General features: G+C 36.7%; 1 protein-coding gene across 1 annotated transcript in view; it reads left to right on the plus strand.

Moving 5' to 3' along the window:
• The window catches only part of VPS50 (VPS50 subunit of EARP/GARPII complex), a 203,689-nt gene that overhangs the window by 120,970 nt on the left and 56,584 nt on the right, over positions 1 to 26,135 (plus strand). The window contains exons 17-21 of the mRNA XM_037836677.1: positions 12,920 to 13,010; positions 15,276 to 15,452; positions 15,693 to 15,811; positions 17,972 to 18,078; positions 25,690 to 25,811. Coding sequence (XP_037692605.1) covers positions 12,920 to 13,010; positions 15,276 to 15,452; positions 15,693 to 15,811; positions 17,972 to 18,078; positions 25,690 to 25,811 — 616 coding nt within the window. The remainder of the gene's footprint in view (positions 1 to 12,919; positions 13,011 to 15,275; positions 15,453 to 15,692; positions 15,812 to 17,971; positions 18,079 to 25,689; positions 25,812 to 26,135) is intronic.

Raw genomic sequence — 26,135 nt, forward strand, 5'->3', positions numbered from 1 at the left:
GTTGCCAGGGAGATTCACTTCCCTGGGTGTCTGATCCCATGTAGGGGGGAGGGCAGTGATTTCACCTTTCAAGTTGGCTTAGCCAGAGAGAGAGGGCCACATCTGAGCAACAAAGAGGCATTCAGGAGGAGACTCTTAGGCACAAATATAGGGAGGCCTAGCCTCTCCTTTGCAGCAACCGTCTTCCCAAGGGTAAAACTTATGGTAGAGGGCTCAACCCATCAAACCACCAGTCGCCTATGTCTGTGGTCATGTTAGCAACCATGGAGGTGGGGTAGGCGAATACCCCTGCATTCTCCACAGGCTCCTCAAGGGGGCACTACATCATTTTTTTTCCTTGTTTTTCTTTCTTTTTTTTTTTTAACTTTCCCTTCTTTTTTAAATCAACTGTATGAAAAAAAAAGTTAAAAAGAAAACAAACATACAATAAAAGAACATTTCAAAGAGACCATAACAAGGGAGTAAGAAAAAGACAACTAACCTAAGATAACTGCTTAACTTCCAACATGTTCCTACTTTACCCCAAGAAAGTTACATAATATAGCAACCTTTCTGTGAACTTGTTCCTACTATATCCATCAGAAATTAACAGACCATAGTCATTTCTGGGCATCCCCAGAACGTTAAAAAGCTTATCTGTTCTTCTTGGATTATTGTTCCCCCTTCCTTAATTACTCTCTACTGCTAGTTCCCCTACATTCTACATTATAAACCATTTGTTTTACATTTTTGAAAGTTCACATTAGTGGTAGCATATAATATTTCTCTTTTTGTGCCTGGCTTATTTCACTCAGCATTATGTCTTCAAGGTTCATCCATGTTGTCATATGTTTCACGCAATCGTTCCTTCTTACTGACGCGTAATATTCCATCGTGTGTATATACCACATTTTATTTATCCACTCATCTGTTGAAGGACATTTGGGTTGTTTCCATCTCTTGGCAAGTGTGAATAATGCTGCTATGAACATTGGCGTGCAGATATCTGTTCGTGTCACTGCTTTCCGATCTTCCGGGTATATACCGAGAAGTGCAATCGCCGGATCGAATGGTAGCTCTATATCTAGTTTTCTAAGGAACTGCCAGACTGACTTCCAGAGTGGCTGAACCATTATACAGTCCCACCAACAGTGAATAAGAGTTCCAATTTCTCCACATCCCCTCCAGCATTTGTAGTTTCCTGTTTGTTTAATGGCAGCCATTCTAACCGGTGTTAGATGGTATCTCATTGTGGTCTTAATTTGCATCTCTCTAATAGCTAGTGAAGCTGAACATTTTTTCATGTGTTTCTTGGCCATTTGTATTTCCTCTTCAGAGAACTGTCTTTTCATATCTTTTGCCCATTTTATAATTGGGCTGTCTGTACTATTGTCATTGAGTTGTAGGATTTCTTTGTATATGCAAGATATCAGTCTTTTGTCAGATACATGGTTTCCAAAAATTTTTTCCCATTGAGTTGGCTGCCTCTTTACCTTTTTGAGAAATTCCTTTGAGGTGCAGAAACTTCTAAGCTTGAGGAGTTCCCATTTATCTATTTTCTCTTTTGTTGCTTGTGCTTTGGGTGTAAAGTCTAGGAAGTGGCCGCCTAATACAAGGTCTTGAAGATGTTTTCCTACATTATCTTCTAGGAGTTTTATGGTACTTTCTTTTATATTGAGATCTTTGGTCCATTTTGAGTTAATTTTTGTGTAGGGGGTGAGGTAGGGGTCCTCTTTCATTCTTTTGGATATGGATATCCAACTCTCCCACCCCCATTTGTTGAAAAGACCATTATGGCTCAGTTCAGTGACTTTGGGGGCCTTATCAAAGATCAGTCGGCCATAGATCTGAGGGTCTATCTCTGAATTCTCAATTCGATTCCATTGATCTATATGTCTGTCTTTGTGCCAGTACCATGCTGTTTTGGCAACTGTGGCTTTATAATAAGCTTCAAAGTCAGGGAGTGTAAGTCCTCCCACTTCGTTTTTCTTTTTTAGAGTGTCTTTAGCAATTCGAGGCATCTTCCCTTTCCAAATAAAATTGATAACTAGCTTTTCCAAGTCTGCAAAGTAGGTTGTTGGAATTTTGATTGGGATTGCATTGAATCTGTAGATGAGTTTGGGTAGAATTGACATCTTAATGACATTTAGCCTTCCTATCCATGAACATGGAATATTTTTCCATCTTTTAAGGTCCCCTTCTATTTCTTTTAGTAGAGTTATGTAGTTTTCTTTGTATAGGTCTTTTACATCTTTGGTTAAGTTTATTCCTAGGTACTTGATTTTTTTAGTTGCTATTGAAAATGGTATCTTTTTCTTGAGTGTCTCTTCAGTTTGTTCATTTCTAGCATATAGAAACATTACTGACTTATGTGCATTAATCTTGTATCCCGCTACTTTGCTAAATTTGTTTATTAGCTCTAGTAGCTGTATCGTCGATTTCTCAGGGTTTTCTAGATATAAGATCATATCATCTGCAAACAATGACAGTTTTACTTCTTCTTTTCCAATTTGGATGCCTTTTATTTCTTTGTCTTGCCGGATTGCCCTGGCTAGCACTTCCAGCACAATGTTGAATAACAGTGGTGACAGCGGGCATCCTTGTCTTGTTCCTGATCTTAGAGGGAAGGCTTTCAGTCTCTCCCCATTGAGTACTATGCTGGCTGTGGGTTTTTCATATATGCTCTTTATCATGTTGAGGAAGTTTCCTTCAATTCCTACGTTTTGAAGTGTTTTTATCAAAAACGGATGTTGGATTTTGTCAAATGCTTTTTCAGCATCTATTGAGATGATCAATTGATTTTTCCCTTTCGAGTTTTTAATGTGTTGTTATACATTGATTGTTTTTCTTATGTTGAACCATCCTTGCATGCCTGGAATGAACCCCACTTGGTCATGGTGTATGATTTTTTTAATGTGTCTTTGGATTCGAATTGCAAGTATTTTGTTGAGGATTTTTGCATCTATATTCATTAGGGAGATTGACCGGTAGTTTTCCTTTTTTGTAGCATCTTTGCCTGGTTTTGGTATTAGATTGATGTTAGCTTCATAAAATGAGTTAGTTAGTGTTCCATTTTCTTCAATGTTTTGAAAGAGTTTGAGTAATATTGGTGTCAGTTCTTTCTGGAAAGTTTGGTAGAATTCCCCTGTGAAGCCATCTGGCCCTGGGCATTTATTTGTGGGAAGATTTTTGATGACTGTTTGGATCTCTTTGCTTGTGATGGGTTGGTTGAGTTCTTCTATTTCTTCTCTGGTCAGTCTAGGTTGTTCATATGTTTCCAGGAAATTGTCCATTTCTTCTACATTGTCCAGTTTATTGCCATACAGTTGTTCATAATATCCTCTTATAATTTTTTTAATTTCTTCAGGATCTGCAGTTATGTCACCTTTTTCATTCATTATTTTGTTTATATGGGTCTTCTCTCTTTTTGATTTTGTCAGTCTAGCTAGGGGCTTGTCAATCTTGTTGGTCTTCTCAAAGAACCAACTTTTGGTGATATTTATCCTCTATTGTTTTTTTGTTCTCTATGTCATTTATTTCTGCTTTAATCCTTGTTATTTCTTTTCTTGTACTTGGTTTAGGATTGGTTTGCTGTTCATTTTCTAGCTTCTTCAGTTGATCTATTAGTTCTTTGATTTTGGCTCTTTCTTCCTTTTTAATACATGCGTTTAGTGCTATAAATTTCCCCCTTAGCACTGCTTTTGCTGCATCCCATAGGTTTTGGTATGTTGTGTTCTCATTTTCGTTCGTCTCTATATATTTAGCAATTTCTCTTGCTATTTCTTCTTTAACCCACTGATTGTTTAGGAGTGTGTTGTTTAACCTCCAGGTATTTGTGAATTTTCTAAGTCTCTGACGGTTATTGACTTCTAATTGTATTCCATTGTGGTCAGAGAATGTGCTTTGAATAATTTCAATCTTTTTAAATTTATTGAGGCTTGTTTTATGTCCCAGCATATGATCTATTCTGGAGAAAGTTCCGTGAGCACTAGAAAAGTATGTGTATCCTGGTGATTTGGGATGTAATGTCCTGTATATGTCTGTTAAATCTAATTCATTTATCAGATTGTTTAGGTTTTCAATTTCCTTATTGGTCTTCTGTCTGGTTGATCTATCTATAGGAGAGAGTGATGTGTTGAAGTCTCCCACAATTATTGTGGAAACATCAATTGCTTCCTTTAGTTTTGCCAGTGTTTCTCTCATGTATTTTGTGGCACCTTGATTGGGTGCATAGACATTTACGATTGTTATTTCTTCTTGCTGAATTGCCCCTTTTATTAGTATGTAGTGGCCTTCTTTGTCTCTCAAAACATCCCTGCATTTGAAGTCTATTTTATCTGAGATTAATATTGCTACACCTGCTTTCTTTTGGCTGTAGCTTGCATGAAATATTTTTTTCCATCCTTTCACTTTCAGTTTCTTTGTGTCCCTATGTCTAAGATGAGTCTCTTGTATGCAACATATTGATGGTTCATTTTTTTTGATCCATTCTGCGAATCTATATCTTTTAATTGGGGAGTTTAATCCATTTACATTCAACGTTAAAACCGTGAAGGCATTTCTTGAATCAGCCATCTTATCCTTTGGTTTATGTTTGCCATATTTTTCCCCTCTCTCTATTAATATCCTTTATTGTACCCATACCGAATCTCTTTAGTACTGAACCTTTCTCCAAGTCTCTCTGTCCTGTCTTTGTTTCTCTGTCTGTAGGGCTCCCTTTAGTATCTCCAATAGGGCAGGTCTCTTGTTAGCAAATTCTCTCAGCATTTGTTTGTCTGTGAAAAATTTAAGCTCTCCCTCAAATTTGAAGGAGAGCTTTGCTGGATAAAGTATTCTTGGCTGGAAATTTTTCTCACCCAGAATTTTAAATATATCGTGCCACTGCCTTCTCACCTCCATGGTGGCTGCTGAGTAGTCACTACTTAGCCTTATGCTGTTTCCTTTGTATGTGGTGAATTGCTTTTCTCTTGCTGCTTTCAGAACTTGCTCCTTCTCTTCTGTGTTTGACAGTGTGATCAGTATATGTCTTGGAGTGGGTTTATTTGGATTTATTCTATTTGGAGTTCGCTGAGCATTTATGATTTGTGTATTTATGTTGTTTAGAAGATTTGGGAAGTTTTCCCCAACAATTTCTTTGAATACTCTTCCTAGACCTTTACCCTTTTCTTCCCCTTCTGGGACACCAATGAGTCTTATATTTGGACGTTTCATATTATCTATCATATCCCTGAGGTCCATTTCGATTTTTTCAATTTTTTTCCCCATTGTTTCTTTTATGCTTTCATTTTCCATTCTGTCATCTTCCAGGTCGCTGATTCGTTGTTCAACTTCCTCTAGTCTTGTACTATGAGTGTCCAGAATCTTTTTAATTTGGTCAACAGTTTCTTTAATTTCCATAAGATCATCCATTTTTTTTATTTAGTCTTGCAATGTCTTCTTTTTTTTTTTTTTTTTTTTTTTTTAATCATCATTTTATTGAGATATATTCACATACCACGCAGTCATACAAAACAAATTGTACTTTCGATTGTTTACAGTACCATTACATAGTTGTACATTCATCACCTAAATCAATCCCTGACACCTTCATTAGCACACACACAAAAATAACAAGAATAATAATTAGAGTGAAAAAGAGCAATTGAAGTAAAAAAGAACACTAGGTACCTTTGTCTGTTTGTTTGCTTCCCCTACTTTTCTACACATCGATCCATAAACTAGTGCAATGTCTTCTTTATGCTCTTCTAGAGTCTTCTTGATTTCCTTCATATCCTGTACTATGGTCTCATTGTTCATCTTTAGTTCTTTGAGTAGCTGCTCTAGGTGCTGTGTCTCTTCTGGTCTTTTGATTTGGGTGCTTGGGCTTGGGTTATCCATATCGTCTGTTTTTTTCATATGCTTTATAATTTTCTGTTGTTTTTGGCCTCGTGGCATTTGCTGAACTTGATAGGGTTCTTTTAGGGTTTGTAGACCTATTGAAGTCCTTATCTGTAATTTATCAGATCTACAGCTTCGTGGAGTACACTTTCTCTAACTAACCAGCAGGTGGCGTCCACGAGCCACCTGTTCTCCACAAGCCAGTTCTCCCCTGCTTAGCCTTTTTGGTGAGTGGGGGAGTGAGTCTTGTGGGGCCCAATTGGTGTACCAAGCTTGCGTGTGTGGTTGGTGTTGCCTGCCCTGTATGTGGGGCGTGTTTCTGGGCAGTCGGGGAGGGGGGGTGGCCCTAACAATCAAATCTCCCTGGTGATCCTAGAGTTTTAAAGCTGGTGCAATAGTCTAATCCTTCAGTTCAGTCCTGCCACAGTTTGTCTCTGCCACTGACCCACAAGTCCTTGGTATTGGCGTATGGTTCCTGAGACGTGCAAGTGGGCCCCTCTTCCAGGCTGTGCACCCCGGGTCCTCTGTTGAGGGATGACTGTGCTATGTCACAGGTGAGTGCCGTCCCCTCAGGGCAGTTCTGGGCTGCTGGGCTGTGTAGGGAGGCTCCCAGTCTGCTCAAATGATGGCTGAATGGGGCTTTGTTAATTCACACTGCTCCACCGTCCCAACTCTGGGACAATCAGCTGAGGTTGCAGGGAAGGCTAATGTCCACGCCCAGTTTTGTGGTGTGTGCCTGTTATTTGAAGCCCTTCCGTCACACTGGGTTGTCTGGGGCAGCTCTGGGCTATGGGGCTGGCGATGGGCAGGAGTGTTTCCTGTCCACCAGGATGGTGGCTGTGAGCGGACACCCCCCTTTTCTTGGGAAGTTGTGGTGTTTAGTGAATTTTCTCAGCCACTGAATTATTGCCTTTTGTCTCAGAGCTCTCTTAGTTCTGCTCTTGACTTGAGGTGCCCAAGTTGAAAGCCTTTGAAGCTTTCTGTATTGGGCTTCTTAGAGTAATTGTTTTAGAAAAAGAAAAAAGGATTAAAAAAAAAAAAAAAAAAGGGTCCTCCTCAGAGATCTAATGGGTTATTGAAATGCTAAGAGACAAAGCAAACAGGGCCATTAAGGAAAGGTCCACAGGGCAGAGAGATCAGCTTTTCTTCGGGATTTGCATATGCGCCTTAGGGCCTGAGCTCCGCCCTTCCCCTTTCTGTGTTCACCAGAACTCTAAAAATCCTTTGCTTTTATTTTGGAGTTTTTCGTGTTGTTTTTTTTTTTCTATGCCTGTCTCCTCTCTGCTGGGCTGGCTGCTCACAGATTCTCTGGTGTCTGGTCTCTGTCTATCTATGGTTGGAGTCTGGATCAGTAGAATGAGTTTTCGATAAGAGCAGCCACTGCAGTTCTCCCTTCTCCTTCCCGGAGCTGACAGCCCCTCCTCCCACGGGACTGAGCCTGGCAGGGACGGGTGCGGGTCCCCTGGCCGCAAAAACTTACAGATTTCGCTGATCTCAGCAGTTCGACATTTTCATGAGTGTTGTATGAAGTATGCCCAAAGACAGATTGCTCTGTGGTGTCCAGTCCACGCAGTTCCTGGCTTTCTACCTACTTTCCTGGAGGAGTACCTAAAACATACAGCTCACCAGTCTTCCATCTTGCCCCGCCTCAAGTAATTTATTTTTGATATTTAAAATTTAAAATATTTCATTAGCTTATGTAAAAGTAAAATCACTCTGCATTTCTAAGTTGTTGAAGAGAGCTTAAATTTAGGAGTTAAATGTGAACAAAGGAGCAATGTCTTCATAAATAGCATATATCTTATGCCAGACTTTCTCCTCTATAATAAATACATAATAATAGTGGAAAAACCATAATTAATTCCCTTTTAGTTTACACTGCTATTGATTTTCAACGTCCTTGCTACTGATGAAGAGTTTGAGTCAGCATGGTGTCATCAGTAGCCTTGCGTTCCTACCTCTATTCATTTACTCATTAGCTTCACTATCTGTGTAATTTCTTACTTCTCTGAGCATCAAGTTCCTTCTCTTTAAAACGTGAAAGGCTTACACTGGATCCTCTCTTCCTTTGTTAGACTCAAAAATTTTGTGATTTTTATCATTCGTTTTTGGTACCTACCCTTTATTGCTTTTGTAATTAAAGTTTTATCAGTTGAAATAAAAGATCTGAGTTTCACAAAGTTCTAATCCATTGCATATATTTCCTTTAGTTTGCTGATCAACATATTTGTGACACCATGTAGGTTAGTTTTTATTTTTTTTTTCCTGTATTTACTCTTTAAAATCTCTTTAATTTTACTTTCTTTGTACCAATTCATTTATATACCAAAGAAGCTTCTTTAATATACAAAACATGTCCTAAAAAATTTTGCATTCTATGTCCTTAAAGAATTTAAAACTTTTACCATATATCTTAAAAGACATAGATAACACCCAGCTTAAAAAGTAACAATCAAGTGTCCTTCTCATGTCATTTTATGACTGCAGTCAACTCCATTATTCAGGATCTGATTACAGTTTGTACTTTATATATTCATTACTTTGTTTTTTATCATAACTGCTATTCATTATACACTTTAATTTACAAGTAAAAGGGAAACAAGAAAAGTGTTAAAATACAAATCTTTCAATTTGTGTAAATATTCTTTGGAAAAGAGAAGCAAATAACAAAGCAAAAGAAAGTTTTCTGCTGCTCTAATGAATCAGTTTGATATTGACCAACTTATGTTCATTCACAGTCAAGAAATAAGTAGATTTTTGTTATAGACTATTTTTTCTAACCATATTGCTGTTAAAACAAGATTTAGAAATCAGGGCTCTTGTCTCTGCTGTCTGCTATTTGTGATCTTGTGACCTTTCAGAAATCGTTTAACCTTCCCTAGGAACCTCTGTGACCTCATCTTCAAAGTGATCCTGCTCCTCACTGCAGAAAATTTGGAGAGGAGGAATGAGGGAATAATTAAGGATTTCTTAGAAAAAATTATATTAATGTGTAACACACATAAAACTACACATTTCTTAATGGACAACTCAGTAAATTTTCAATATATGTACATGAAATAATCACACAGATCAAATTCTGGAACTTTTCCAATATCCTAGAAGGCTCGGCTGGGCCTGGTATGCAGCTATTGATTTGGCAAATGCTTTTTTCTCAATTGCTGTCAGTAAGGACCACTAGAAACAGTTTGCATTCAGCCGGCCAGGCCAGCAGTTTACATTTACTATGCTACCTCAGAGTTATATCAACTCTCCAGCCCTATGTCATAATATTGTCTGCAGGGATCTTGATTGTTTCTCCCTCCCACAAGACATCACACTGCTCCATTATATTGATGATATCATGTTGATTGGACCTAGTGAGCAAGAAGTAGCAACTACTCTAGATTTGTTGTTAAGGTATTTGCGTGGCAGAGGATGGGAGATAAATCCAAGAAAGATACAGGACCCTTCCACCTCAGTAAAATTTCTAGATGTCCAGTGGTGTGGAGCCTGTCGAGATATTCCTTCTAGGTCAAGGATAAGCTGTTGCATCTGGCCCCTCCTACGACCAAAAAAGAGGCACAATGCTTAGTTGGCCTCTTTGGATTTTGGAGACAACATATTCCTCATTTAGGTGTGTTACTGAGGCCCATTTACCGAGTGACCAGAAAAGCTTCTAGTTTTGAGTGGGGACCAGAACAAGATGAGGCTCTGCGACAGGTCCAGGCTGCTGTGCAAGCTGCTCTGCCGCTTGGACCATATGATCTGGCTGACCCAATGGTGCTGGAAGTGTCAGTGGCAAATAGAGATGCTGTTTGGAGCCTTTGGCAGGCTCCTATAGGAGAATCACAATGCAGGCCCTTAAGATTTTGGTGTAAAGCTTTACCATCCTCTGCAGATAACTACTCTCCATTTGAGAGTTGTTGGCCTGCTACCGGGCCTTAGTAGAGACAGAACACTTAACCATGGGCCACCAAGTTACCATGAGACATGAGTTACCTATCATGAGCTGGGTATTGTCTGACCCACCAAGCTATAAAGTTGGGTGTGCACAGCAGCACTCCATCATAAAATGGAAATGGTATAATATGAGATAGAGCTCAAGCAGGTCCTGAACGTACAAGTAAGTTACATGAGGAAGTGGCCGAAATGCCATTGCCCCCACTCCTTCCACTTTACCTTCTCTTTCCCAACCCACAGCTATGGCATCTTGGGGAGTTCCTTACAATCAGTTGACTGAGGAAGAGAAAACTCGGGCCTAGTTTACAGATGGTTCTGCACGATATGCAGGCACCACCCAAAAGTGGACAGCTGCAGCACTGCAGCCCCTTTCTGGGATGTCCCTGAAGGACAGTGGTGAGGGGAAATCCTCCCAGTGGGCAGAACTTTGAGCAGTGCACCTGGTTGTTCACTTTGCTTGGAAGGAGAACTGGCCAGAGGTGCGTTTGTATGCTGATTCCTGGGCTGTTGCTAATGGTTTGGCTGGATGTTCAGGGACTTGGAAGAAACATGATTGGAAGATTGGTGACAAAGAAGTCTGGGGAAGGGGTATGTGGATAGACCTTTCTGAGTGGGCAAACAACATGAAGATATTTGTGTCCCATGTGAATGCTCACCAGAGGGTGACTTCAGCAGAAGAGGATTTTAATAACCAAGTGGATAAAATGACCCGTTCGGTGGATACCAGTCAGCCTCTTTCCCCAGCAACTCCTGTCATTGCCCAATGGGCTCATGAACAAAGTGGTCATGGCGGTAGGGGTGGAGGTTATGCATGGACTCAGCAACATGGACTTCCGCTCACCAAGGCTGACCTGGCCACAGCCACTGCTGAGTGTCCAATCTGCCAGCAGCAGAGACCCACACTCAGTCCCCGATATGGCGCCATTCCCCGAGGTGATCAGCCTGCTACCTGGTGGCAGGTTGATTACATTGGACCACTTCCGTCATGGAAGGGGCAGCGATTTGTTCTTACTGGAATAGACACATACTCCGGATATGGGTTTGCTTTCCCTGCATGACATGCTTCTGCCAAAACTACGATCTGTGGACTTACAGAATGCCTTATCCACCATCATGGTATTCCACACAGCATTGCTTCAGACCAAGGAACCCACTTCACAGCAAATTAAATGAGGGATTGGGCACATGCTCATGGAATTCTGTGGTCTTACCATGTTCCCCATCTTCCAGAGCTGGGTTGATAGAACGGTGGAATGGCCTGTTGAAGACGCAATTACGGTGCCAACTAGGTGGCAATACCTTGCAGGGTTGGGGCAGTATTCTCCAGGAGGCTGTGTATGCTCTGAATCAGCATCCACTCTATGGTGCTGTTTCTCCCATAGCCAGGATTCATGGGTCCAGGAATCAAGGGGTGGAAACAGGAGTGGCACCACTCACTATTACTCCTAGAGATCCACTAGGTAAATTTTTGCTTCCTGTCCCTGCAAGCTTAAGCTCTGCTGGTCTACAGGTCTTGATTCCAAAAGGAGGAGTGCTTCCACCAGGAGACACAACAATAATCCCATTGAACTGGAAGTTAAGACTGCCACCTGGCCACTTTGGGCTTCTTATACCTCTGAATCAACAGGCAAGGAAGGGGATTACTGTACTGGCTGGGGTGATTGATCCTGACTATCAAGGGGAAATAGGACTGCAGCTACACAATGGAAGTAAAGAAGAGTTTTCCTGGAATACAGGAGATCCCCCAGGGCATCTCTTAGTACTACAATGCCCTGTGATTAAAGTCAATGGAAAACTGCAACAACCCAGTCCAGGCAGGACTACCAATGGCCAAGAAACTTCAGGAATGAAGGTTTGGGTCACCCCACCAGGCAAAGAACCGTGGCCAGTTGAAGTGCTTGCTGAGAGTAAAGGGAACAGGGAACGTGGAATGGGTAGTGGAAGAAGGTAGCGATAAATATGAACTATGGCCACGTGACCAGTTACAGAAACAAGGACTATGATGGTAAGAATATTTCCTCCTTGTTTTGTTATGATTATGTTTGTCTGTAAAGCAAATATCTTTGCTTTCTTCTCTGTCTTATCCCCTTATCATGTGGCATAACCCGTACTGTTCATTTTGCTGTATTTAAGCTAAAGGAAATCAATTTTAAGAGGTAATGTCACTCAAGGACTTGCACCTTATTCTGGAGAGATTTAGTGCATTTCCAGTTGTATGCTGCACAGTGGAGTATTGTTAGGCAAAATATATGTCTGTTATTGTTATCTACTTAGAGATAAAGTATGGTTTTAGGTGATGTGTATAACTGCCAAGTTGACAAGGGGTGGGCTGTGATGGTTAGGTTCATGTGTCACCTTGGCCAGGTGATAGTACCCAGCTGTCTGGTCAAGCAAGCACTGGCCTAACAGTTGCTGTGAGGATGTTTGTGGCTGGTTAATAAACCAACAGGCTGGTTTATTAAATCATCAGTCAATTGACTGCAGCTGTGACTGATGACTCACCAAAGGGCGTGTCTTCCACAATGAGAGAATGCAGTTGGCTGGATTTAATCCAGCTAATCAGCTGAAGACTTATAAGCGAGACAGATAGAGGACATTCACTTCTTCTTCAGCCGCCCAGCAAAGTGTTTCCTGAGGAGTTTGTTGAAGTTGCTAGTTCGTTTCCTGAGGAGTTCATCGAACACGTTTGTCGAAGATCCCAATTCATTTCCTGAGGAGTTTGTCAAAGTTGCCGGTTCGTTTCCCGAGGAGTTCATCAGACATCTTCCTTGGAGTTGACAGTTTGCTGACTGCTCTACTGAATTTGGACTCATGCATACCCACAGTTGCATGAGTCAATTTTATAAATTTTATAGTCATAGACACCTCTCATTGACTGTTTCCCTAGAGAACCCTAATACACCAACACAAACACAAAAATAATACCAACACAAAATAGAGAAAGAGGAAATGCTTCACAGCTTATTTTATGATGCCAACATTACACTGATGCCTTGCAGTTCCTCAAAAATGTCACTTAGTTGCTCTTGGGTTGTTTGTCCTCTTTTAGCTTCTCCTTAATACTTATATATAGTGTACTTTTCTTTTTAATTTTTGGATTGTTCAATTTTTTTTTTTTAAGAACACGGCTTGATGAACTGAGAATGTTTCTAGAGAATGAGACCTGGGAACTTTGTCCTGTTAAGTCAAATTTCAGCATCTTGCAACTTCATGTAAGTAGTTTCTTAAAAACAAATACATTTGTTTCCTTGTATTTTTTTAAAAGAACTTGATCTGTGCAAGACTATATAGAATGATTAAGGAGTAGTGCCTTATCTTCCTCAACTTTTATGCATGTGAAAATCTGTTTTTTCAAAATTCAGTTTACACACCTTAGGAAAACTCTTTTGCTAAAAAGAGGCACCATTAAAATACATTTTTTCTTTTGAATTCAGAAGAGGATCTGTGCTTTATTTCAGTCATGCAGAAAAATAATCAGTTATGCTTTTATTAGCAGAATATTTGCCATTTTTAAAGAGACTAATCGAGTTAGTATATGTAATAATTCATAGATTAGCCTTTTTGAGAAAATGCCTCAGATATAGAGAGGCAATTATAAAAAACTGTTCTTAACTAATTACTCATTTTTATTAGTTAATTGATTCCCTGAATCCTTACTGAATGAGCAATCTGTGAAAAAGTCTTTCATTGGTTTGATTTTTTTTCCCTTTGTTAAAACACATTATAGATAAATATTCCCTGTGTGATAGACTGTTCTACAAACACCAAATGTCAAAATGCAACGTGGGTACTTAGATCCCTGTTTAGAAAGCCCAGTGTATTTAGATTTTGCCTTTAGAAGGAATGCCTTTCTGGAAACAATTTTCTTATTCTGGATGAATGTAAAGAATATAGAATTACAATTTTTTGATAGTCTTTTTGCTCATATAGTGTTAATAATTTATTTTTTATTCAGTTCTATCATGTGGCTTTCTTAATGTGGAAATACTAAAAAACACCAAAACATGTTAATTAATAAACGATTTGAAGACAGCAAAATTAACATTAATTTTAACATTATTTTGGAATTCTTAAATTCTAAAATAATTATGATAATTCTTTAACATTTTTAGAATTCTAAATTTAATTGCAATTTTAGAGTTCTTACTTGAGGAGTTTTATTTGAATTTGTATGAAACGATTTAATCGTGTGTGAAGACATATACTAGGCATAATTCTAAAACACTTTTTTTTTTTAAAACAAGACACATTGAAACATTTCCATCCAAGTGAGCATTACCTCCTTTAAAGTAGGTACCTTGAAAACTATTCCTTATTTGGTAAGTTACAGAGTTCACTTAACACGTGCTTACCTGTAGATTTGGTTTTAAAAAGTATGTTTCATTAATTTATAGTGACCCCTTATTTTGAATTATTAAAAAAATGGTATGACAGTTGAACATTAGTTTTAATTTGTAGTTGAAATTTTAAAAGAAAATAAACACATCCTTTAAATGTAACAAGTCAGCGTAACTTTTAAGAATATCATTGAATATGAGAAATCTTAAATTTGGGATTAGTATTTTTAGATATAAGTATAAAAAGTGTTTATTTAATTTGAGGGATGATTCATAAAATTAAGAGTTTTGTTTTTCAAAGGAATGTCAGAGATTATTCCAGCTCTTCCATTATGGGCTGTGAGATCTTGAACTTCTCACTGAATATCTTTGCCTCTATTTCCTCATCTGTGAAATTTATGATTTAGACCAGGTGCTACAACTCATTAGCTTTAATATTTGTGATTCTCTGATTCTAGACTGACTGTCTTATTTTACAGATGAGGAAACTGAGGCATAGAGAAACTAGGTGACACTGTCAGCATTGCACGGACAGCTGATAGAACTTGTAATGGGTTAATGGAAAGCTAGGACTAGAAGACACATCAGCCTTGGCGTGTGTTCAGTCTTGGCATGTGTGTTTGTGTTGTCTACTGCTTGGTATGTGAAGAAAGTTTATAGACATCAATGTAACAAAGATATATCATTCATGCTTTGTTTCTGATGTATTTGTATAGAATGTCTTAAATGATCCAAGTACACAAATAAGCAAGGTGTTTGACTTCACATCAATTAGTTTTTATGAATGACTTTATTGATTAAAATCATATCCTATTAGAACTTTTGTTGCTATGCTAAAATTTGTAGAAAGTATCAAATTTCTTGGATAATTCTAAAAAAATTGCTGTGCAGTTCTGTAAAGTGTGCCTAAAGTAGCTTGGTGCCAATAATACTGTTTAAAGTAATATCGTTGACTGAGTTGCTTGTAGGAAAGCTTATACACATGTGTTTCCAATTTTGTGCTTTTAGATAACTTGGAATATTTAAAAGTCAATAACCTGAAATCAGGATTTTTTCACTAACCACATTTATTTTGATGTTTATGTACTTGCACTTCACTGTTGTTGCTAAAAGTTTTATGGCTCCTTTTTTACTATGTAGGAATTTAAATTCATGGAACAGTCTCGTTCCCCATCAGTCTCACCTAGTAAGCAGCCTACCTCAACTTCTTCAAAAACAGTGACCTTGTTTGAGCAGTACTGTAGTGGTGGGAATCCTTTTGAAATTCAGGCCAACCACAAAGATGAAGAAACAGAAGATGTCCTGGCTTCTAATGGGGTATGTCGTGGTTTTAGAACATATTGTGAAACATAAGTGAGGTTTCCTCATTTAACGAGTGTTCTACCCAATGATCAAGGTAATTTACTAGATTTATTTATCCATTTACCACCCACCTTCCTATCTACCTGCTTACCTTCCCACTCACCATATCATTTGTGGATAACGACTTTATATGTTTTGTTGACAAGAAAGTTTGTTTCTTTATACTCATTTTTGAATAACTTGTGTTCTCTTCAGTATGAATCTGATGAACAAGAAAAGAGTGCTTATCAGGAGTATGACAGTGATAGTGACGTTCCTGAGGAACTAAAACGAGATTATGTTGATGAGCAGACAGGCGATGCTCCTGTGAAAAGGTATTCTCCAGTTATATGGCATTTTGCCTTTTAGACTGTGTGCTTAACATATCGTAGGATTTCCTTTGACGGTTAAGAAAAAACAAAAATTATTTTTTTTCTGATGGTTATAGTCATATGACAGAAGTCAAAATGTTTATAAAAGATTCCTGAAAGGCTAACAATATATTTTTTCTAACATTCCATAAAAACCAAGGTTTTAGGGAAAATAAAATAGTTATAGGAAAAATTTCACATGGCAAACCCTTTGTTGGCTCTTCACAAATTCAGTTTGGATTGTTGTGTCAGTGATACAGTAACCTATTCACAGTGTTTAGAGAAGAATAAAACTTCAGCCATTTAAAAAGTTTTCAGTTTCTCTACAGCTTCACAAAGTTAAGAAATAATCATGTTTTCAAAAAAAATTTTATTGCTTTATTGCCTTGATAAAAATATTGAGCATGATAAAAGAGCTCTTTTAGATATAATGTGTACCAAAAAGCAAACTTTACACTTATAAAGTAAATGGCTGCCTCTGGAAGTGATTTATAGTTTACATGGATCTAAAAGCCTCAAGGAGGAAATAGTCATTTGTTTTGTATGTGGAATTCTTATTTCAATGTAGTAAATACAGAAAGTCTCCACTTACCTTCCCAATGTCATTTATCTTCATTACTTGAGCCTTCTGTTAAGGTTTTTTATTAGCAGTTGAGTTTATTTTATGATAAACTATCCTTTTCAAAACTATGATAGTTATATTAGAATTTTTTGTCATTTTCTTCCAATTAAATGAACCTGATTCTGATGTATTGGAGTGAATTCATTTCATAACTGAGTATTAGACATTTATTGACCAGAAATTACTTTCAAAATAAATACTAGTTACCTAGTTAATACTTGATTGACTTGAAATCTTGACTGAATTAATTCTCTCCTCAAAAGAGAGAATTATAAACTACTCATGTAGTTATATTTTCATTGAGAAAATTTGTTTCTATTAGATTTTACTTATTATGACATTTATATATGTACATGTGTGATCCACCATGAACTGAATAGAACTATTGTGTTGAACTTCTTCGTTATGCTTTTTTTTTTTTTTTGATACATTTTGGCCAGAAGGAAAGTTCTAATTGAATTGAAATGAACAAGTGAGATCTGTCTGCCAATAAATGTGTGTATACCTCATTTTTAGTAGCGTTCATGTAGTCTCCCAAACTAACTTACCCCTAACAAGTTTGAAGAATCTGAACTTCTAATTGAACCAATTGACTAAACCATTCATTTAGCAGTTACTGTTAATTCTAACTTCTATGCATCTCTTTAATTTATCTGTTTTTCTCTTATTTCACTGCTATCATGTCAAAATCATCTCTGTCCCAAGTTATTGAACCAGCCCCTTTAAATTGGTTTCCCCTCTCCAGTCTTTCCCCCTTCCAATTCATTCATAGATACAAATTTAAATTTTTTTCTTGGATGCAAATGTAATCTTGATATTTTCTTGATTAAGATTTTTAATGGCTTACCACTGCATTCAAGATAAGGTTCATAAGCCTTAGGTTTGATTGCCCTCAGGGGGGCCTTAGCTCCTTTCTTGTCACCTTTCCCTCTGCTCACTTGTATGTACTGGCTCTAGTGAACTCCTTGTATTTCTCTGAGCACACTCTGTTCTCCCTTACCTCTGTGCATGCTATCTCCTCTGCTTAGAATAGGTATTTTTTGCACTTACCCTATAACCTCTATTTTTTTTTTTAAATTTAGTACCTCCCCACCCCCTAACTCTGCATCACATTCCATCTTAATGAGCTCATATTCTAAGGAGCTTATTTTTTCATGTTTTTAAGTTTCTGAAATCAGGATGCTTGGTAAATATGATGTATAATTTCCCTATAAAATCTGTTTTTTAAAGCAATGTAGTTTTTGAAAATGGTTCTAATGGTTGATAGTGTCTTAGAATCAAGGAAATAAATTGTAGTGCTTTATTTCTTTGCTTACTTATTTTTATTCCCCTCTGGACTGTAACCTCCAAAAGGAAGAGAGGATAATCTCCACATCCCCAGGCCAACATAGAGTAAGATTTTCAGAAAATAGTGAATGAAGGATATATCCTAAGCTTGATAACCTATTCGTTTACTAATTGACAACCCTAATTGCAGCTCTGTTTTGTTTTTCCAAATTAAGTGTTTCTCGAGAAACCCTAAAAAGCAAGAAGAAATCAGATTATAGTCTAAATAAAGTGAATGCACCTATCTTAACAAATACTACGTTGAATGTAATAAGACTTGTTGGTAAGTAGTATACCTTTTTTTTTTTTTTTTTTTTAAACATATTTAGAGCAGTTAAATTAGTCTTCTTTTGTTACCATGTGATTTTTACTTGGGGTTTTTATTGTAGAATATACTCCGGTGTCCACTGCAGTGAGGATTTAAGATTGTAATATGTCAGTGCTTTTTCATCTTAAATGTTCCAAATAGTGTAATACCAATACTGATGCTACTTATGTTTTTCAATTTACTTATTACGTTTTGCAACTCTGAATTTTTATAAAATATTGCAATGAATTGAAATGTAATAAAGAACTCTCTGTGACTTAGAGGTACATATCAGATGATGACAGTACCAGTTTTACTATATTTTTGTAGTTGTTTCATTGGTCTTCACAATCTTCCTGTCAGAGCAAATTGTAATTCTCAGGCATTTTCAGACACAAGCATTCTAGATGCTAAATCTTCATATCCAGGGAAGTTTTCTCCTTGTTACAGATAAGAACTTTATTGATGATTTCCTAAAAGACAAAACAGCATGAAGAAATGCCATTTAAAGTATTTGGGTTTAAGGATAATGGGGATTTTTTTATGTCAGTGTTTCAACATCTAATATGCTATCTCAGCCTTTATATCTCACAAATGGTTCTGCACATTTGTCGTATAAGTTATAGAGGTGTCTTCGCAGATTAATTAAGTCATTCATACCAATTAGGAGTTTTAATGGTTTTCTGTAAAAATCACTGTATTCTATTTATGGAGATAGTATTTACATATTGCCTAGTTGAGTACTCTTAGCTGTGACTAAATGGTCTGTGTTTTTTAATATAATTTCTAATCATTAATGAATGGGATAAAGTATCCAGAAATCTTGTGAGGAGTTCCAGTTTCTTTAGTGCAAATAATGAAAAAGTAATAATGAACTGAAAGGAAAAGGTCAACATTTTCATGACACACAGAAGAGTGGGAATCAATTGCTAAAAGCTATTCTTTAGCTTATTATTGCTATGGAAATTAGCTTATTTTCTTTATCTAAAAGAACTAACTGAACAATTGCTTTCCAGAGTTTCTAGAATCAGAATATGAAGAGTTCTGGTATGAGGTTATCTAAGTTCTCACAAAATAAAAATTTCTTTCTATGATGACCCTAGTATATGGTGGCCATCTTTCTGCTTTGTGACTTGCAGTCATTGGCAGCATATTATTTTGCAAGACTACTCATTCTTCTGTCAGAACGTTCTGACTGGTAGAAATCTCTTATAGTGAACTAAAATCTATCTTTCTCTGTAATTCTCTCTATTTTGTTCTTAGTTCTGCCCCAGAACAAGTCTATACTTTTTTTTTCTCCTATTCTTTCACATATTTTCTATTCTTTCCTATTCTTTCACATATTTTCAGATATGTGGTACTCGTTTTCCAGTCCTTCCTTTCTTCATCCCATTCTCTTCCTCCCCACCCCCAAACCATTTTACAGGCTAAATATGTTCAATTGCTTTATTTGTCCTTACTGATAGAAATTCCGACAACTTTCAAAACCTTCATCATCATCCTCAGCATTTTGGGCTCACTGTAATTTTCAGTTCCTGAACACGCTACTCCAGAGTAGTCTAATGCAGTCAGCTTTTGCTAGGTTATGTCAGAGTTACAAGCAATCCCACATATCAGTGGCTTCCAACAACAAAAGTTTATTTTTCTCTCATGATACATATTAACCCCTGCCTGTCTGTAGCTGTGTTTCCTGGGTCTCTTCATTCTGGATTTCTGGCAGAAATTTCGAACAGCACCAATCTGGAGCATGGGAAGAAGAACACAGGCCAAAACATGTGACTCTCAAAGCTTCTGCTCTGGTGTGGCAACCCTTGATTTCCTCTGTCATGTCACTGGCCAGAGCAAGGCTGGCTTGACGATGGGAGGAAGAAGTATGCTTATCCACAAGTGAGGTACTACGAGTTCCAGGGCAGTGAGTGAACAGGGGTGTATAATTCTCTTACAAGGAATGAAGGAAGTGTGTAATTGGTAAAAGTAATTCAATCTGCCATATATAAGTAATTGTTTATATTTACCTTACGTAGTTTAAAAAGAATTAGTTATGTTGTTTTCTGCTCTGACATATATTCAGGAGAATCAAATCAAATCAAAGGCAGAAACATAATTGAGTTGGGGAGAAATCATGATTCATTCAATTAAATGAAAATGTAAAATGCAACTCTCCTTGGTAGGCAAGGGAAAAACAGTTGATTCTGTTTTTCTTATTAGCTAACCAAAGGATACTTGAGCTTGTTATAATGACAGAAATGTGTTCCTGGTGCTAAATTAAGAAGGCAGTAAGACAGATTCTTAAATAGGGGTTAGTGATCTACATAGTGGACATTGTTTGATAGCAGTGAATTTTAGAAACTATGAAACCTTATTCTTATGGGCCTCTGGTTATCAGCCCTCCTATAAAGCAAGGCATAGTCCTGAATAAAGCCGTATTCAGTGAAGAGAGTCAGACCATTGTAATTTAAGCCTTGTCCACCACCAAATCTTTTACCAGAGTTGCAATTAAGAACAGTGTTGGGTATGATAATTTTACTTTCATAGCTTCTCATTTAGGGCTGGGATTAGGTGCTGCCATTATCCTGAGTAGAGTTTTATGCCTCTCAGTCTCTCTCCCTGGGATGACTTTATCATCACCTTGTATGTATTCATAAAATAAAACTTTAAGGGAACTTCTCACTCGGGTCTCCAAGTAGTAAATGTACTATTGTTTATCCCCTGTTGTTACTGCATAGAGGTGCTTAAAGATTATAAACCAGCAAAGGTTGTATCTCTTCTTACAAAGTGAGAAATAGTTTTGTGAATAAGATCAATTTTTGGTGCCAGGGAAAATGAAGGAACTAATTACTGAGCAGTTGGGAGACACATTTTAGAACATTGAAGCCATATTCAAAATGTCCTTTCAAGTGGTATTTAAGTAGCAGAGAATTAGGATAGATTAAACAAAAGAGTATTAATGGGGCCTCCCAGCCCCAGGTGGTGCTTAAATCTGTCAGAAAGGCTCAGGAGCCTTTCCACAAGGGTGGAGGACTAATCAGAATGCTGGTGGAAAGAGAAAATCCTGTCAGGCAGACAATTTTTTGAAGACAGAAGCCAGGAAATTTTAAGAAATGTGTCTCAGCACTGAAATAACCCTGGTATTTGAGGCTCTCTCTTCTGAAAGCTCTCACTTGAGCATGTATGATAAGTCAATGGGGCAGGAGATGGTTTGCCGAAGTCCATGCTTTTAAAAACTAGAGACAATACAATGACAAAATATACACTAGTGTATTGCATAAGGATTTAAAATGAAACTTGAATAGATACATCTAAGGGATATTTGGACAGTGTGGCTGAGGTGCAGCTTAATGTAGTGGAGAAAACACAGAACTTGGAGGGGAGAGAGTCACTCCTTCATTGATCCAGAGTTTTAGTGGGGCATTGATTTTATTCTTATTTTATCATTGAGTTTTTTTAATTGAAAAAATAATACATAAAAAATGGTTAAAAATAAATATTAAAAATAAAGATAACCCCAAAGTATAAACAGAGCTGCTGACCTCTAAGTCCTAGAGAAAACCACTCATTTTCTCCTCTTTTTTTTTGAATATTACATGCTTCTACAAGCGAATTTAATATGTATGTTCTCTTCCTCACCATAGTAGGTAGTGGTTGGTTGTTCATTTCAAAAATTGGATCACACCACTCTTCATCTTGCTTTTTTCACTTTAAATATTTTAAGGTTATACTTATATAATATCTTAATATGTATAGATCTCATTTTTTCTCATGGTCCTATTGTGTGGATATAAAACAATGTATTTTACCAATCATCTGTTTTTGGACACTTAGATTGCTTCCAGTCTTGATATTACAAAAATCCTTGAAGAAGTATATGTTTATATGCAAATATAGCTGAAAGACAAATTCCCACGCATTTCTTCCTAGAGTATGTACATTTTCAATTTCAATGGACATTCCCAGTTTACCAAGGAGCTTACTAAAGAGGGTCTGTTAGCTTATCTGTCCATCAACAATGTATAAAAGTATCTCTTTACTTGGTTTCTAAGTAATACTGTTCATCATTTAGCTTCCAGTGTTTGCTAGTCTGATAGGTGAAAAATGACATCTCATTCAAAAATGTGTTTAATTATGAATGAGTTTAAGCATCTTTTCATGTTTAAAACCATTTCTGTTTCTTGATCTGTGAACTACTTATTCACATCCATTGCCTGTTTTTTTCTATAATAATGAATATGTTTTAATTTCTGCTTTAAGGAAAACAGTCCCTTTTTTGTCACATGTATTGCGTTCATTCATTTTCGATCTAACAGATTTTTTTTTTTTTTTTACTAATAGTTTATTTCAGGCACTCTTCTATGAGTTAGAGACATAGTTATGAAGAGGACATGGTCTGTGTACTTCAAGATCCCAACATGGGAAATAACATACAAAAGAAAAAATTTACAATGTAGTGTTGTAGCATAAACCAGCCAAAAAAGAGACAGAGACCCACTGGGTCTCTGGCTGACTTTAGAAGGTGAAGAAGTTGGGAAAGGCATCCTAGACAGAGAACAACATGTGCAAGATGTGGTATATTCAGAGAACTCAGAGGAGGTTTAGTTTGCTGGCATGTGTAAAGTATGATGGGAGGTGGGAGCAGGAGAGACAGGGCAAGAAAGATAGGCATGAAGTGGATTGGAAAGGGCTCTATATAATATCCTCTGGTGCTTGATCTTGACCTCTTTAATGTAAAGTTTTTAAACAGGGTAGATATTAAATAAATGATTTTGATAAGAGAAGTTTCCTTTAGAGTAAATTTGTCATTTCTTCTGCAATTTCTCTTGATTCATTGTTCTTCTTTAGTACGAATCTAAAACTTATAGCAATTACATGAAGTAGAACCAGCACCTGAATTATTTGCTCTCTTGAAAATTAAACAAATGGCTGTTTTAACATCTTATTTCTGCAGAAAGGAGGGTGTAGAGCTTTTTTTTTTTTTTTTTTTTTTTACAGATATGCTCTTTTTCCCAATTGTTTCACCATGGAAAGAAACAGAATTAGGGGCTTGTAGTTGTAATTGGATTCAGCCCATCTATATACCCTTCAGATATATTACTAAAATTTTAAATGCAGAGACTTTGGTTTTTAAAGTTTTGTGTGTGAGTGTGTATGTCCCTATGTTTAAACAAAAGAGAATGGAATATTGGCATCTCCCAAAGGAAGGAATGAGGAGGATATGTTCTTGGCACTTTGAAACGGTTGAGCTCTTGAGTGATGTAGTGATAAAGAAATGTTCTTGGCCTCTGACACAAGATTTCACAGGGCTGGGATTCAGGGGAATGAGCAGTGCCTCCCATGTGTCCTTTTTCCTCTTGCTGCTTTGCTGTGTGTATATATGGTTATGAAAAAATCATTTTTTCTCAAGTATTATACTTTGTTTTATAACGATTAGACATTTTGAAGAAATTATTTAAAATGGAATCTCCTACAAAAGAAGAACTGTGTTTTTGTACAGTGCCACTTGTAAAAAAGTGTTATAGGAGTTCCATGAATATTTGGCAGACACTAAAATATAATAGGAAAACATCATTGCAGGTATCATTTAAATGGGTATTATCCAACAGACTTTCCAAGATGATGGATCATTCTTTATCTCTGCTGTCCATTGTGGTAGCCACTAGTCACAAGTGGCTCTTTAGTACTTGAAACATGGCTAGTACAACTGAAGAACTCAAATGTTCTATTTTATTTAAATATTTTAAACTTAAATAGCAGCATGTGGCTAGTGGCTACCAAATTGGACAGTGCAGATTTAGTCTTGGCTTCCCTATGTAACATAACAATTTTCTATCCTTCTGCAGTTCTCTGCCTTTTTAACTTTCCCTGTGGAAATACCAGAAAAATATTAAGTTTGGTAGTGAGTAATTAGCTTTCTCACTAAAATGTATATTGCTTTTAGAAGATGTTTTTAATTAGATGTTTTCAAACTTCTTATTTAAGTAAATATACTAGCCATTGTCTGTTTCAAATTTAAAAATGGGTTAATAACTGTTACAGACCAAGTACATGGTGTTGTTTTAACTGGTTTTGGATTGAACACATATATCTCATCTTGTAGCAACATTTGGAAAAATGTAAGGTGGCATTGTATTCATATGTGTATACTCTACAAAATTAAGATAGTTACCTCAATCTTTTTTTGAAGTTGTTAAAGGGTTGGGAAAAAAAATAAAGGTCACAAACTTGAGAATAGCCTTTCCTGGAAAAAGAAACTTAAATGTAGATTTAATTTTCCTAGTTCTTGGCAGATAATTTTTATCTCCTGATTGTGTTTTTCTTGTATGCCTACTGAAAATTTCATAAACAAAGGTGTTTGGCTTTCTTTAATGTTAAATGTACTTCATCCATTCATTCAATTAATACTTTATTGAGTGCCCCCTGTGTGCAAGGTCCTGTTGTGGGCACAACAGTGAACCAAACACAAAATTTTTGACTTCTTGGGATTTACATTTTAGTGCAGAGAGAAAGACAGAAGAAAAATAAATAAGCAAAGTGTGTAGTTTGTGAGATGGTGATACATGTGCTGGAGAAAAATAAAGCAGGAAAGGGGAAAAGTATGTGGACACTTTAGTTTCAGCAGGATGATTAGGGAAGGCCTCACTGAGAAAATGACAATGGAGCAGAGTTGGAGAAGGTTAGAGAACAAGCCATTATAATTCCTTGGGAAAGAATATTCCAAGCAAAGGGAACAAAAGACACTAAAGTGGTTGTGTGTCTAGTGTGTTCTAGGAGCAGCAAGGATGTCAGTAATTTCAGAGCTGAGTATATGTGGATGAGTGTAGGGGCTTTTGGGGGTGGGTGTAAAGGTGGCAGATAATGGACTTGTGAGGGCCATTGTGAGGACTTTGGCTTTTACCCTGAGTGAGATGAGAAACCATTGTGGGATTTTGCTTCGATGAGTGCTGTCATTTGGCTGAAGTTTTACCTCAAAGTGTTTTAGTAGTTCGCAGTCTAGAATGGGCACTGATTGAGACTTTTACAGCTCTGGTTAGGCAGGAAATGGCCGTTGTTAAAGTTTTTATCATGTGTGTAGTTCTGTTCTGTTTTCTTATTTCTTATCAAATTGTTTTCTGTAATTTTAGTTCATTGGAAGAATATAAAACATGTCAGGAAAGAATGAATTATAGAATTTCTATAATTTTCTTTTTGCTTGCTCTTTGTTGTACCTATTAATCAAGATTATTTAAATTGCTAGTTGGAAATTTTGACATCTGAGTATCATTCCATTTATTATTTTATGTATGTATGTGTTTATTAAGTCTGTGCATATACGAAACAGGAGCTTTACTTTTAGAATTTTCATTTGCTTTATACCATTACATAAACTATAAGTTTTCTAAGTACTGATAATAGGATTTATATAACACATGGTATTTGAGTGACTATATCACCAAATCAATATAGGAACATGCCAAAGATACAATATGAATTTTAGGAAAATCTAACTGAAGAAATTAGGTAGAAATTAGGTTGCATATAGTATATTTTCTCTATAATTAGAGACTAACATTTTAATTTTGTTCTACTTAATTTTTGATTTTTTTTCTTTTTCAGGAAAATATATGCAAATGATGAACATTCTTAAGCCAATTGCCTTTGATGTTATCCATTTCATGTCTCAGCTATTTGATTATTATTTATATGCAATATATACATTTTTTGGCCGGAATGATTCAGTAAGTCAACCTTTGGAGGGAAAGTCTGTTTCTTTTAAAATATGTTTATTTATAAAACACACAGTAATGTTTTTCCTTCACTTTTTATAAAATACACAAATATTATTCTGAGAATTATCCGTCAAGTACAAAATTATTGATATCGGCTTTCTGTCTTCTTAAAAACTGCCTTATGTATATATTAATTTTAAGCTTTGATGTGATAAACATGCTGTATGTTATTCAAAATTTTGGCTGAAAAATCCAACATCTGTTTCTAACCTTGTCATATTTTGGCAGTTAAAAATGTGCAGGTTTAAATCTGGCGTCATGTATAATTATGAC

Source organism: Choloepus didactylus, chromosome 5 (assembly GCF_015220235.1).
Source record: "Choloepus didactylus isolate mChoDid1 chromosome 5, mChoDid1.pri, whole genome shotgun sequence".
Lineage (NCBI taxonomy): Eukaryota > Metazoa > Chordata > Mammalia > Pilosa > Megalonychidae > Choloepus > Choloepus didactylus.